Below are 15,633 nucleotides of genomic sequence, written 5' to 3' on the forward strand. Positions count from 1 at the left end.
TTCCTCTGTAATTGGATGGGTCCATCCTGTCTCCTTTCTTGTGGATAGGGGTTATCAGTCCTTCGTTCCACAGTTCAGGGAAGTAGCCAGTAGTGAGGACCAGGTTGAACATTTTCAGTATTGCTTCTTGTATAGATGGATTGCTATACTTCAGCATCTCTTGTAGAATGCCATCTGGTCCGCTGGCTTTCTTGGTTTTTATTAGTTGTATTTTTTCTTTTATTTCCTGGATTGTGATTGGTATGTCCAGGGGGTTTTGGTTATCTTTTATAGTGTTCTCCAGTGATGTTTGTTTGATGAGGATTTGTTTTTGTTCTTGCGTCAGGTTTTCTTCTGGGATTTCTTGGTAAAGGTCCTCGAAGTAGTTTTTCCAGATGTTGCCATTCTGAATGGCCAGGTGTCTGTTATTCTGCTTTGTATCCAGATGTTTCCAGGTTTGCCAGAAAGTATTTTCATCTAATGCTTCTTCAATTCTTTCTAGTTTTTTGGCAATGTGGTTTTGTTTTTTCTTCCTTAGGGTGTGCCTGTAGTGCTTTAGGTGTTGGTGGTACCTCATTCGTAGTTCTGTATTGTTTGGGTCTCTGTGTTTTTGGTTTGATATTGTTCGCAAGCTTTTTCTAAGGGTGTTGCATTCCTTATCAAACCATTTTTCTTTGATTTTGTCATTTGTTGTTGGTCTGTTAGGGCTAGTTTTTTTCAGGTTTGATTTATTTGCTATTAGATGGAATATTTTGTTGAGGTTACTTACTGCCAGGTTTACACCGTGTTTGTTCTGTTCGTAGTTTGTGTCCTGGAAGCTTTGGAGTAGGTTTCCAACTTCTGAGCTGTTGATTGTTTCTGTGTATGTCGCGAGGCTCTGTTTTGTCCATTTGTAGGTGGCTTTCAGGCTATGAAGGTTGGAGAGGGGTTTTTGTGTTGTGCTTGGTTGGTCTGGTCTCTTAATAAAGAGCAGGGTTTGATTGTGGTCTGATAGGGGTGATACTGGTGTAACTATGAAAGCACTGATGGCTTGTGGGTCTATGTCGGTTATTGCGTAGTCCACTACGCTGCTGCCCAGCACAGAGCTATATGTGTATCTACCCAAAGAGTCTCCTCTTGTCCGTCCATTGATAATGTACAGTCCCAGACCGCGACACAGGTTTAGGAGCTCTTTACCATTTTTGTTTGTTGCACTGTCGTAGCTGGTTCTTTGACGTGTCACAGAGCTATGACATGTGTCATTTCCAAAGATGTAGTTATTTCCATCTGAAGATATGTAATCCTGTTCTCTGCCTGTTCTGACGTTTAGGTCTCCACATATCAGCACTTTACCCAGGGTCTGAAAGTGGATTGCCTCTGTCTGCAGGGTCTCGAAGATGTCTGGATTGTAGTATGGGGAGTCGGAGGGGGGATGTATGCTGCACATAGGTATGTGTCATATAGATGGGTGAACATGGAGCCTTTTATTTGTAGCCATACAGTAAGTGGGTATCTCCTCTCTTCATTGGGTTTATTTGGCTGTTAAGCTCCTCTTTGTACCATATTATAATTCCTCCTGAATGACGGCCTCGTTTTACACCTTTGTGTTTTTGGGCTGGGACTAGGAGCTGCCTATAACCCATAGGTGTGGTAGACATCTCCTCCGATTGGATCCATGTTTCGTGGAGAATAAAAATGTCTATGCTCGTCAACTTGTTTATGAAGTCTGGATCTTGTGGTTTAGAACCAAAATGCTGACGCATTCAGGCCCTGAATGTTCCAGCTGCTAATTGTAAAAGATCCCATCTTGGATTTTGTATAGGTTATATATATCTTGTGTTATGCCTTCCAGTGAGCTAATTTGCCAAATTTTTTTTTTTTTTTTTTTTCCACTAGTCTTTGTTGATACAATAAATGTAGGTACGTTCAATCTTCTCATTTCTGTACTTCTCTTTCTCTGCATGTAGTGGTGTATGCTTGTTTGTGGTAGTGATTTGGTAGGATTATGTATTTTTACATCAGTCTTGTGCAGATGGTAGTGAGCAGTTCCCGGATTTCCTTTAGTTCGTTGCTAGCCGTTAGTCTGGTTCTGGAGGTTGTTGTTGTGATGCTTTTCTGTGATGCTGTGTGGTTGTCCCAATGCTGTCTATGTGGGTATCCCTGTGTCTTGTGTGATCTGTGTAGTCTAGGTCCCTGATGCAGTGTCCTGTCCTGCAGTGGGTATTTGGCTGTTCTCTCCAAGGTGACATCTTTCAGGGTCTTTGCAAAGTAGCGCATCCCTTGCTGGTTGAGGTGCACGTGGTCATACAGGTGTTGTGGTATGATGGAGTCATGTTTAGCCAGGTGTACATGGGGGAGAGATGTGCATGTTTTTGCCAACTCTGTGTTGATGTTCTGGATGGTATCAGTTGGGATATCTCTTCTTGGTAGTAGGGTAGACATAATTATCTTTGTGGTGGGGAATCTTTGTGTTGCTCTCTGCGCTATTTGTGTCAGATTCTCGGCAAGATTCCTCTGCTGGGTCGGGAGGTCGTTGGTACCAGTGTGGATGATGATGTATCCAGGGTTTCTGAAGTCTGGTTTGTTTATGATATCCATAGCTTTCTGTGTTGTGGGGCAGTGGATCATGGTTACGTGTTTGCCTGGGAATAGTCGCTCACTATTTAGGTATCTTCCATTTGAGTCGATGAGTATTGTTATGTCAGTGTTGTTGTACCTGGTGTCAGTTCCGGTTGTTGTGCTGTGCTCCCTGTTGCGTTCCAGGTGTGCATTATTGTGGGTTGTTTTGGGGACACACACACAGAGAGAGAGAGACAGAGAGAGAGACACACACACACAGAGAGAGAGAGAGAGAGACACACACAGAGAGAGAGACACACACACACACACACACAGAGAGAGAGAGAGAGAGAGAGAGACAGAGAGAGAGAGAGAGACAGAGAGAGAGAGACAGAGAGCGAGACACAGAGAGAGAGACACAGAGAGAGACACAGAGAGAGACACAGAGAGACAGAGAGAGAGAGAGAGAGACAGAGAGAGAGAGACACACACAGAGAGAGAGAGACACACACAGAGAGAGAGAGAGACACACAGAGAGAGAGAGAGAGACACACACAGAGAGAGAGAGAGAGAGACACACAGAGAGAGAGAGGGAGACACACAGAGAGAGAGAGAGAGACACACACACACAGAGAGAGAGAGAGAGAGAGAGAGCGACAGACAGACACACACACACACACAGAGACACACACACAGAGAGAGAGAGACACACACACACAGAGAGAGAGAAACACACACACACACACACACACACAGAGAGAGAGAGAGAGACACACACACACACACACACACAGAGAGACACACACACACACACACAGACACACACACAGAGAGAGAGAGACACACACACAGAGAGAGAGAGAAACACACACACACACACACACACAGAGAGAGAGAGAGAAACACACACACACACACAGAGAGAGAGAGAGACACACACACAGAGAGAGAGAGAGAGAGACACATACAGAGAGAGAGAAGTAATCCACTCCAGCAGGAGCAGACACAAGACAGCACTCAAAGGTAAGTAAGAAAACTTGTATTCAAAAATAAACATAGCACAAACATGACCACCGTTCCTCAGGGTGGTGCTCCTGCTGGAGTGGATTACTTTTCTCTTACTATTGGTATAGGACATGCACCGCAAACTGTTTATGGTATTGGGAGTGCCGGCTGCCCCTTTTGTTTTGCAGGTATATGTCCCCCTCTTTATCTTCTTTTCTCCCCTGTTTTTATGTCATATAATAAACTTTGTTACTTTCTTTATATACCTGTGTGCTTCTTATAGGGATCTTTGCTGTTGTTTTCATATATTCCCTTCCCTGAAGCACCGCTGGCTTATCACTGATATTTCATTGGGGCCAGTATTTAGGTACAGTTATAGCTAGGCATGCATGCGGTACTCTGTGTGTTTATATTTATATATATATATATATATATATATATATATATATATATATATATATATATATAGTGGTTGACAAATCACCCAAAAATCTACTCGCCGAACCAAAAAATCTACTCGCCACTTAGCCCCGTCCCCAGCCCTGCTTTTTTAAAAACGAATTGAATAAATTCCTAGTAAGAACAACATTTGTTTTTGACATAACAGTTTATTTACTTCACAATATCTAAAGCAGCAATCCCACCTGGGATCTTACCTGATCCGCAGTCCCTCAATGTCCAGGTACCTCATTCCCACAATGATATACATTGGAGGCGATGTGTTCCCTACCTGTCTTTTGTGTTAGGGGGGATTCCGATGTCTCCCGTGTGAAGCTCGATAGTTAGATCTGGAAGAAAGCAGTATAGGTTATTTCGGTGTAGGGCAGTTAAGATATACAGGGTAAATAAGATATCCAGATCCAGAGTGTGAGAGAGTGGGTGACAGAGAGAAAGTGATGGTGTGACAGAGAGGAGAGAGAGTGATGGTACGACAGAGAGTAGAGAGAGTGCGGGTGCGACAGAGGAGAGAGAGTGTGGGTGACAGAGAGACAGACACGGAGAGAGAGGCAGAGAGAGACAAACAGGAGAGGGTGACGGAGAGAGAGGCAGGGAGTGGGTGACGGAGAGTTGGTGACGGAGTGGGTGACGGGGAGTGAGTGGGTGGGTGGATTCACACACAGACACACAAACTCACAGACACACATAGGAGACAAGGGATGTCGCACGAGTCAGGTACTGAGGGTTTAATCTCCCCTGGGGCCCCGCTGTAATTACCTGCCCGGGGCTCTCCTCTCTCCCCTTGTCCTCCTGGCAGCAGCACTTCCACCTGGGTCACAATTAGTCTGATTTTTATGTGTGTTGGGGGTGTATTTTATATATGTATTGGGGGTGTATTTTATATATGTATTGGGGGGGTGGGGGTATTTTTTAGATGTATTGGGGGGTTGGGGTATATTTGTATATGTATTGGGGGGGTTGGGATATTTTTTTAGATTTATTGGGGGGGTTGGGGTATATTTGTATATGAATTGGGGGGTTGGGGGTGTATTTTTATATGTATTGAGAGGGGTGGGGGTGTTTTTTTATATGTATTGTGGGGTTGGGGGTGTATTTTTATATGTATTGGGGGGTTAAGTAAAAGTTGCACGCTAAAATTTGTTTTTCCGTGGTAGGTGTGCTATGGGTGGGAGGGGGGGGATGGCCCTGCTCCTTTCATTTGTCCTGGGCCCCTTGATTTCTGTTTGCGGCCCTAATTGTGTGTGTTTGTGTGTCTGTCAAGTGAAACACACTATATGAACAACTTTAAAATATTAAATTCCCCCTTAATTTAAAGTAAAAGTAAAGTAAATTCAGCATACAAACAGAAATTACAACTTCTCTCCATTTCAGCCTTCCCCTTTGCTCTTGTCCCTGCCCCTCTGCCTTCCGTCACTCCCCTTGTAGCAAGAGACATCTCCCAAACTCAAATTACAACTTTCGCTTGGGCTACGGAGACGTCATCCGTAGCCGTAACTGTAGCCGGCACTATAAGCGCAGCCTAAAGAATGGGAAAGCACCCGGCATTGATGCCATCCCCGCAGAAGCTCTAAAAGCGGCTGGAGAAGTCGTCGTGAATCAATTAAGAGGCCTATACAACATCTTTTGGAGCAAAACTGATGTGCCGCAATTTTTCAAAGACGCAATAATCGTGCTGATACATTATAAAGGCAACCCAGCTATTTGCAAAAATTATAGGGGCATAAGCTTGCTATCAACATCTGCAAAGCTTTTGACTTCTATTATCCGGACCAGGCTACTTAAACGCAGATAATTGAACTGCAGGGAAGAACAGGCTGGGTTTAGACCAGGAAGAGGGTGTACGGACCAAATTTTCACACTTCGACAACTAGCAGAAATATGATTCCGCTGCAAAAAAGATACCTTTATGGTATTTGTTGACTTCTCGTGTGCATTTGACAGTGTGGATCACCCATCGCTATGGTGCGCCCTCAAGGCTGATACGGTAGCACATGCCACTCTCAATGTGCTTAGAGCTTTTTATGAAGGAGTCAAACACATGAGCAACACATCCCGCCATTCTCCATATCCACGGGAGTCAAACAACGTTGCATAATATCGCCTATGTTATTCAATATTACCATGAATTGGATTCTCAGAAAAACATTTAAAGACAGGGCTGGCGTACAAGTGGGAAGCAAGTTTTTTCTCACGGACCTTGTGTACGCCGATGACATTGTGTTCTTAGCGGATACAGCCCAAAAAACTTTGTATGACATGCAAGCCAATGCAAAGAAGCTCGGATTATCCATGAATATGGAAAAGACAAAATACATATTTACCGGTACCCAACAGATTCAACCTCAACTGGACGCCAACCCAATCGAGCAAGTGGACTCATTAAAATACCTAGGGTCTATTATTGATAGCCAAAGCATAGCAGCTACGAACGACATCAAAACCGCATCGGTAGCGCCACTGCAGTGCTCGCCTCCTTAAAGCAATGCTTGTGGAACCAACAAGACGTGATAAATGTAACAAAAATGCAATTATTTTTTTTAGCGCCTCAATACGCACCATTGTACTGTATGGCTCAAACATGGACACTACTCAAGCGATATGAACCTACTCAAATGATTCCAACAAAGATGTCTACGTAACATACTCCATATTACACTACGAGACCGATGGAAAAATTAACGGTTAGCCTGTCAAAACCAATCCACAATCGACCAGTGATTAAGCGACAAAGACTTAGATGGTTTGGCCACGTCTGCCGTATGGATATCACCAGACTACCATACCAATGCCTCAACACCACATGACCCATAGGCTGGAAAGTGGACCGAAATGCTCAAAAGAAAACGAGGCCGAACCAGATGGCACAAGATCTCAAACCGCTCCACTTTACAGTAGCCAAAGCCCAAAAAGACTCCCTAAATCGAGATCAATCGCGTGAAATCACGAGACGTATTGAACATCCTGCCGCTGGCCTCCACAACCCATCGCTCCTTACCTTATAAAAGATGAAGCAATGTCGTTTACGGCATATATACCATATACGTGTCGTAAATTAGCTGCTCCGTTGACATTTTTACAACTTAAGGGGAAATAAACTCCTTTCTTTGAATTTAAACATGATGCAATGTATAAAAGGCCTCATAACTTCATGACCATAATGCTTAGACAAACGTGAGTCATACCAATAGGTTCAGGCGAGTTTGCTGAATGTGCAAAACAGAAAGTGAATCCCTGCGCTTCTCCCTTTGGGATAGCCATCAATGAAGCTCAGGGATTCACTTTCTGTTTTGCACATTTGTATGGCTATTTCCTTCACTAGCTGCATGCTCTTTACATGGAGAAGCGCAGTGATTATATATTTGTTTTACAGAGTTTGCTGAATGTAACAATACTAATTCTAACCGACTTGCAAGTTTGAGCAACAAACCTCCTGAACCTCAAGTGTTTGGCCTTATTGCATCTGTCTCCGTGCAACAATTACAAATCTACTGTATATACATTATTCCTCAGAAAATATGTCATCCCATGATATCCTATATTTAATATAGCCCTCCAGCTAAGTGGGGACCTGTTTGTCTCCTCACTCTGTGATGCACAGGGGATATTTCAAGAATGTAAGAATTTCTTTGAGGCTGACAGCCCAGGATCTGGCGATCGTCCACACCCTTCAAAACTGTACATATTTTACTTTTATTGGGCCATCGCTGATGGCCCTCCAATTACGCCCTCTTTGTAGATCAGCACAGACAAAGGAAGGGTCATGACCTGGCATAAAATCAATTATTGTATTTTTAACACAATTTCTAACCAACGTTAACCCGTGAAGTACCAGATTGATTAATACACGTAATATCCCCCACCATGTTTATTACAATGGTTAATATATACATTTAGCTCAATCTATTTACATTCCAACGGTTTGTAAATCAAATATTTGATTTGTGCTATTTATTTCTGTGATAGGGTTTTAAGACATTGCATCTAATTCAATCTAAAAAAAAAGTTTTGCAAAAATTAGACTTATCCAAGCTGAGTTTCCCTTACAGAAAATGCAGTCTTCGTTTTATTTATTTTTAGATGTTGTTTTTTTCACCCACCAAGCGAATTACTTTGGGATCTGTTATTTTATGTAATCATTTGTCAATTTCCCAGCAGAGGGAGCTCTCTGCTTCAAACACTGATATTTCCAACATAAAACATAATGCATTGCAAGATCCTCAGTGAATGTATCTGAAATGACCTGGAAATTAGCTAATGTCGTATTGGCTTGTATTCATTTATTTAATGAAAATAACACAGTGTTCCTTCGTACAGGTAGATGAAGGAATCATAATATATGATCACACAGACAAAGTGGCTTTGCTTTGGAACACACAAGATTCTTTTACTTTCACTGCTGCATCGCCTCCTGCTGTCTTGGAATCCCAGCTGTTTCTTATCACAATATCATATGAAGTTAATGATCCTAACAGGCAAAGTCGTCTTATTGCCAATACAGGTAAAATGTCTCTCCTGTATTATATTTATTAATACCTTGCATGACGTTTGAGTAAAACTGCTGCAAACAGGTCTGCTTTCTTAAACCAACCTCATGCTCTCTAGGCAAGGACCTGTGAAACTTGGATCCATAATATAATATATACAGTATTAGGAATAGACACGAGATTTCTTTGACTAAGTTTGCAAACTTGGAAAAATTTGCCCTTTTTTTGCGAAACATTTAACAAAACGTCGTTTTACCCAAAATTTGAAAATAATATTAATGAAAGTGTGTTAATTGTGAGAAGGCCCAATTATTTATATACTTCCAAATAGTCAACTATACTCCAAAGTCTAGAGATACCTTAAACACATATGAGATATTGTGGAAATATGCTAATGTAAATAATTTGTATATATTTAGCATTTTTAAATTCGCTTAGCTTGGTCTCTCGGACTCCCTATGTCTCTTACTTATTGTCAAGTAATTTAGTGAAATGTATATAAAATCCATAAAGGAAATGTGCATTGCACTTTTGAAGACATTCACACATCTGCAATCAAGACTATGTTGAAAACTTTCTTGTAAATTGAAATAGTGCTGCTTGGATACTTCTGACTTTGGTTAAGTGTCTAATTAATTGGATTATGTATTATTTCAACAGTATGATTCACCTTTTTTTTTGTATTAGGTGCTGTTGTCGAGGAAGGAGGCAAAGTTATAATCGACAAGTCAAAGTTAGATGCATCAAATCTTTTGGTTAAACTTCCTGAATCCCAGCGCACCTCATATGAAGTTTGGTATCAAGTGATATTATTGCCCAAACACGGCATGATTGTTGTTGGAGATCGGAATATTACTAAAGAAAAGCCTAACTTTTCTCAGTACATAATCAATAAATTTGGAATTACATATGTGCACGATGGCATGGAGTCACTCACTGATCATTTTATTTTTGCTGTATGGATAAATTTGAAAAGCAAGTCCGCAATGAAACCAGACACAGATGTTGTAGAAGAGATGTTTAACATCACTATTATTTCTGTGAATGACCAAGCTCCTGAATTAAAGACAAAAAGGCCTCATTTGAAAGTCTTGCAAGGGCAAATGACAGCAATTGGACCTAATAATCTGAATGTTGAAGACTTGGATAACCCTTCAGAAGAGATTAAATACACCATTATCAGCGCACCTAATAATGGTTTCTTAGCAAACCATGAAAACTTAAACGCTTCCATTCAGCATTTTACACAAGCAGATATTAACAAAGGCAAGGTATGGTTTGTGCAAGATGGAACTTCGTCATCTGGAGCATTTTATTTCAGTGTGACCGACGGGAAGCACAAACCATTGTATAAACTTTTTAATCTGGAAGTAACACCTGTCTCAATTACCTTAGTTAACAAAACAAATGTGTTCCTTCTCCAAGGACAGACATTTATAACGGTTACAAACACACATTTAGCAGCTACAACAGATGGAAGAAGCATAGTGATACATTATGAAGTAATAAAGCCACCTATGTTCGGCCACCTAATAATTGAAAGGATGCAGGTGGTCAAGTTTGATCAGTCAGATATAGAACTGGGCAGAGTATCTTACCACCTAACAAACTTCACTGCATCTCAAGATAGTTTTGAGCTGTTGTTGTTTACCTCTGAGCACAATCTCACTGGACAGGTAGTAAACGTCACTGTAGAGCCTCTTTTGAAAGTGATATCTGCGCTGCAAATTCCAACTGGTACCGTGTACATTTTAAGACCAAAGGACCTAGATGCAAATGAATTGGCAAACTTGACGGGAAGTGATCCAGAATACCATTTAGTTGATGGCCCCATGTATGGGAGACTTGTAAGGAGAAAGATTCCTCGGGAAAATACTTCTGAAGATATTGATATGTTCACACAAAATGATATTGATAGAGGTCGTGTACTACTGGACGTAAATGCTAACATGACAGGTGTGGATCTGCTGAATGACTCATTTGTATTCTTACTCAAAGCAGATAATGTGCCACCTGCATTAGGTCGCCTTCTTTATGGTGTAGTACCATATGATCCACTATTTGTTCAGGTTTTGACAACAGAAGAGTTTCTTTTAAATAGCACCACTACTTTATTGCATACCAGTACAGCCTATGAGAATACGACACCAGTTTACTGGCAGAATGATACACATACAGATGTTCCCATAAAGAATGTGCAAAAATGGGGTAACCGAAATCGCTGGGGAAACCAGAGAAATGAAGAGTCCTTAGTTTCTGCAGAAGCAGCAACAACTAGTTCCTTAAATAAAGAGACCACAACTAGATCAGTTTTCAGAAGCCCCAAAGCTGAGCCTAGTAAAAACAGCAGTTCTCTCTCCATCATTATTCCACTTGTAATTCTTGCTGTTCTTATACTTGCTGCCATTATTATTGTTTGGTTTTTGCTTATGAGTCGTAAGGCTAAAAAGGCTCAATCGCATGTCAGAAGCAATTCATATAGCATCGTGCCTCAGACCCCGACTCAGTACACAGAGAGAAGCTTAACCATTCCAACAGTTACAGTAACTCCTCTACAGAAAGGCACTGAAAACATTTCTGTAAGTCCATTACTGGAAGCCAGACATGGCAATTTATTCTCCAGTTGTTCTCCTTCGTTTGGTGCAAATATTCAGCAGAATTCCTGGTTAAATATGGATCCTGAAATGATACAGCACTGTCGAACAACCAACCCAACTCTGAAGCACAATCAGTACTGGGTGTAGCAAGCAAAGCCAAATCAGACTTTTGAATACCTACCTTTTCAATATGTTTATATATAAATATGTATATTTTTTATATTTACTGAAAGTTCAGGCATATTTATTTTTGTGACTTTATTTCTATTATGAAATGATATGTCTAGATAGCATTTTGTATCTCATATACAGTAATATGTATCTCATTGAATGTACTAGCATGTTCTCTGTGTTGAGCAGTGTTCAAAATACCACCCCTTTTTTAGCATTGTCTAAATGTACATGCAAGCAAAATGTAATATTTTTGTTGAAAATCATTTTGTATTGAACAGATTTGGAAAAGAAACGTTTTTCATTAACCCTGTACTTTTTAACATTTTAACAATAACTAAAATCCCCTTTGTTCTGAAAAATGGTGCAGTTCTCTTCAACAGTGGTAAGGAATTTATATTACATTATATTACAATGGCATGTACCTGACTACTTATAGAAGTGCAATCCAACTACAGTAGCAGCTTGTATTAAAGGTTCAATAGAGTGAAATCTGGTGTGCCCTTACTGTATGATAGTCACTAGATGGCTCGTGGCTTTTGCAACATCCAGTGGATATCATCAGCTTTTTGCTAATTATCTTGGGGATTGTATTGTGGGACTGGATAGCCCTCCTATTCCTTTTGCATTATTGCAGTGCTACTCCTCTACTACGGGATTGCTAGCCATGCGGTTGCATGTTTGCGACTTCCTGGAAAGGCTGGGGTGTGTAACACCCCTTCCAGCACTGGTGAAAACAAAAAAAGTTTAGGTTTCTCTGAATAGGAAACCATTTTCTTTCCTGAGGGTTACATGAATACCATGTAGAATTTCTATTAACTGTTGTCCCCACTGTTAACCTGCCTTTTTCTTTGTAACAGACCAAAGAGGCACTGGGAGGGCGCATTACGTGTGGAAGAGCAAAGTAGGCTTTTATCTTCGCCTTTACATGCTACCAGTCTCCTTTCCATGTGCGCTCTATTCCCAGCTCTGACATAGAATCTTTGGAATAGTGTTATTCTGACAAATATTCACCACTATGGACAAGAATTAATTTAAATTGGCCTGTTACGTTCCTGCCAGCGGGCCAAGGTGTGAAGGGAAAGCAGGCTTCTCCTTTACCTTTCCTCTGTTGTAATATCACACAGTTTAATTCATTCTCAAAAAAGTGTTGATGTTAAATTGCAGGCTTAATGCACAATTTAGGAATAAGGTATATGTTCGTTTTTACTTATCAGCTAGCGACTTTCAAGTCTCAACAGGAGGACTTAGGGAAGAGTTACATGATGCACATATTATAAGGAACAATGTATTAAAATGTTCATACTGGAGACCCCTTATTTTTTCCCCATATGTTACCGTAAACTATACACGTCTGAGGTGGCATAAACTTCTCTAATGATCTGTGTCAAGTGTAAGACAATTGATGAACATGTTTTGTGCATCTGACCCGCAATTTTATTTCTCCTGTGCATCTAAAAGCACTTTCTAGGAGCTTTAAAAAAAAAATATATATATATATATATATATATATAGTGCAGAATAAATGAGTTCTTCAATATTAGGTGATACCTTTTTTATTGGACTAACAATTTATGTCATAGGACAAGCTTTCGAGAGTTATCCTCTCTTCTTCAGGTCAGCAATACTGATATACAAAGGATTCAATGGCTGTAACACTGTTTTAGCCATTGAATCCTTTGTATAACAGCTATTGAATACTTTGTATATCAGTATTGCTTAACCTGAAGAAGAGAGGATAACTCTCGAAAGCTTGTCCTATGACATAAATTGTTAGTCCAATAAAAAAGGTATCACCTAATACTGAAGAACTCATTTATTCTGCACTATCGCAACTGGACTAACACGGCTATTTTCTGCTTTATTTATATATATATATATATATATATATATATATATCTATATATATATATATATATCACATGTCCAGAACATAAAATCAGTTGCCATTTTGAGAGGGTTTGAGGATGTGCAATGAACCAGTATATGGAAGTAAAGTGCCAATCGAGCACAGTATGTATTCAAAACGTGGGTCATTTGGAAAGATTATATTCCTATTTATTCTGTAAACTAATCTTTATTCAGAATATGGGCTGTGTGTAAAACATTTATCGACAAATGTTTTATTTTAATGAATGGGGCATGGGCTGTTCTGAGGTGTAGCTCTATTTAATACATCTATGCCTTGTTTTGTAAAGTCAGCTAAAATTTGGAGCAAGGATAATTTAAAACATGGTTAAAAAATATATTTATTGGCGAGAGAAAGTGACAAAGGTTCCACACAACCCAATGCTTCTCTTTCCAATAATTGTATTTACATTTTTCCATTTTTATAATTTGATGCGCCTGCAATTCTTATTGATGTTCCTTTCATTATGATTTTGGTGTGCTAAGCTAGTGCGTGTGTTCCTGTAAGAACACTTTTTTTTAAGAGAAAATTAATTTAGTATTTTTTTATAAATGTTGCATAATCACATGTGTGATTACATTAGAAAAAAATAGGTGTTTAATGGTGCCCACTCACATTTACATAATAAGTATTGTTTAAGAACAAGTGTAATCCTAGTGCACACAATCCTGGTTAGATGAGCCTGTGACCGTTTTATATAGTGTTAGAACTAATTCACAGTAAGTCAGAACGCCGCTTTGAAGAAAGCATTAATAACAAGTCATTTGCCAGAGTACAAATATATATTAGGTTCTATTCTGACTCCTAAGTAGGGAAGTAGCACATCCCCAATGTATTCATTGAATGTGTTTGCAATGTCAGTGTGATTTGTCAGAGTAGTATAATTCTGTTTTAGATTAGATCGTTGTTGATGGCTAGAAAGATGGAATATATTGTTGATGACCTTCCAGTTACAGTGTACCGGTACAGTGACTGGATTAAGACTGGGAACAGTGAAGAGATACTAGGAATGGAATTACAGTGTCTGATGTAAAACACAGATCAGCTGAGAGACACAGACGGGAGCAACATCCAGGACCCCTCATGGGGAGGAAGTAAGATACAGGGCACATGATGTGTGAGTGACAGGTAGAAGGTATATAGTACACACATACATAGGGGAGAGACAATGACGTGTAAAATACAGAACAAAATGGAAGGAGACAGTTGTGGGAGGGATTTGGGACACATGAGGGAATTACTTTAGTACTGTGAAGAAACATAGGTTACAGTGAGACATAGAACACAGGGGGAGAAATATAGAATACATGGCAGAAAGACAATGGGATGGATGAAAAATAAGGCACACGATAGTGAAACAAAAAGGAGAATACACACTAGCATAACATCCTATAGGATCTCACAAATAATTTTACATATAACAATAAAGTAAGTGACAATAATTCGAAGGGGCATTCCACCTATGCCACTATTATCTATCAAAAAAGTTGACACGTCACGTGATAGAGAAACACTGAAATAGGAGAGAGATACAGAGGAGATATATACGTAAAGTGGGGATAAGTACTAGAAGCAAAGAGAACCCTTTCTTGTAATGTACTCTAGCAATAAAATTTACATTCTTTACTGACCCCGAATATATTTGTAAATAGTTCTATAATGTCTTTTTTATGGAGTCGTATCCAAAACTGTACTCCATATTCAAGGTATGGTCTTACTAAGGATTTATACAGTGGTAAAATGATGCTTTCTTCCCTTCATACCCCGTTTTATGCTAGATAAGATCTTATTTGCATTTGCAGATACTGCCGGACACTGAGCACTATTGGTAAGCCTGCTGGCTACAAACATAAATTCTACTCCATCAAGGATTTACCTATTTCTTTACCATTTCGTTTGTACAGCTGTAGCAAGACTTACTGTTTTTGGTGCCGCAGATCCACATGCTCAAATCTGCGGCCCGTCTGCAGAAACAAAAACAGTACGTTTTGCGGCCCAGCAATTTTAATGCGCAGGTGCTCATGCGTCTGACTCGTTAATCCTTCACTTCACTGAAGATCTACTTTTGATGCCTTCTCCATTTGCAAAATTATTTTGAGTTCCTCTGTCTCACATGTATTTGGTGGGTTATTGCATATGCCCACAAATATTTTTGTTGTACTTTTAACTCTACTGCAAATTTCTATCCACAAAGTCTCTACATTTTCATTAATCTCTTCATTAACATTGTTCTTGCAGTGCTCTGATTGGTTATTTTATTCTGTCTGATTGATGATATTTGTGCAGGAACCTCCTAACCCGTTGCAGATGTGTTAGTATTTTTCCACCCTCCTACACTTTTTTCTCACTTAGCATTGTAAACCATTCTAACGACTTATTTTATAACTTCACTGCCTGGCTCTCTCTTTCTTCCCTAACTCCGCAATTCTGCTTTCATCCAACAGGTTCCAACATTCTTACTGACAACAGACTGCTTATTCTGCAAACATTG

At 39.9% G+C, this 15,633-nt stretch overlaps 1 protein-coding gene across 1 annotated transcript in view; it reads left to right on the plus strand.

Moving 5' to 3' along the window:
• Positions 1 to 11,725, plus strand: part of LOC142502468 (chondroitin sulfate proteoglycan 4-like) — a 39,585-nt gene extending 27,860 nt beyond the window's left edge. Inside the window, exons 9-10 of the mRNA XM_075613923.1 lie at positions 8,296 to 8,479; positions 9,153 to 11,725. Coding sequence (XP_075470038.1) covers positions 8,296 to 8,479; positions 9,153 to 11,209 — 2,241 coding nt within the window. The 3' untranslated portion in view covers positions 11,210 to 11,725. The remainder of the gene's footprint in view (positions 1 to 8,295; positions 8,480 to 9,152) is intronic.
• Positions 11,726 to 15,633: the final 3,908 nt, after the last annotated feature.

This window comes from Ascaphus truei, chromosome 1 (genome assembly GCF_040206685.1).
Source record: "Ascaphus truei isolate aAscTru1 chromosome 1, aAscTru1.hap1, whole genome shotgun sequence".
Lineage (NCBI taxonomy): Eukaryota > Metazoa > Chordata > Amphibia > Anura > Ascaphidae > Ascaphus > Ascaphus truei.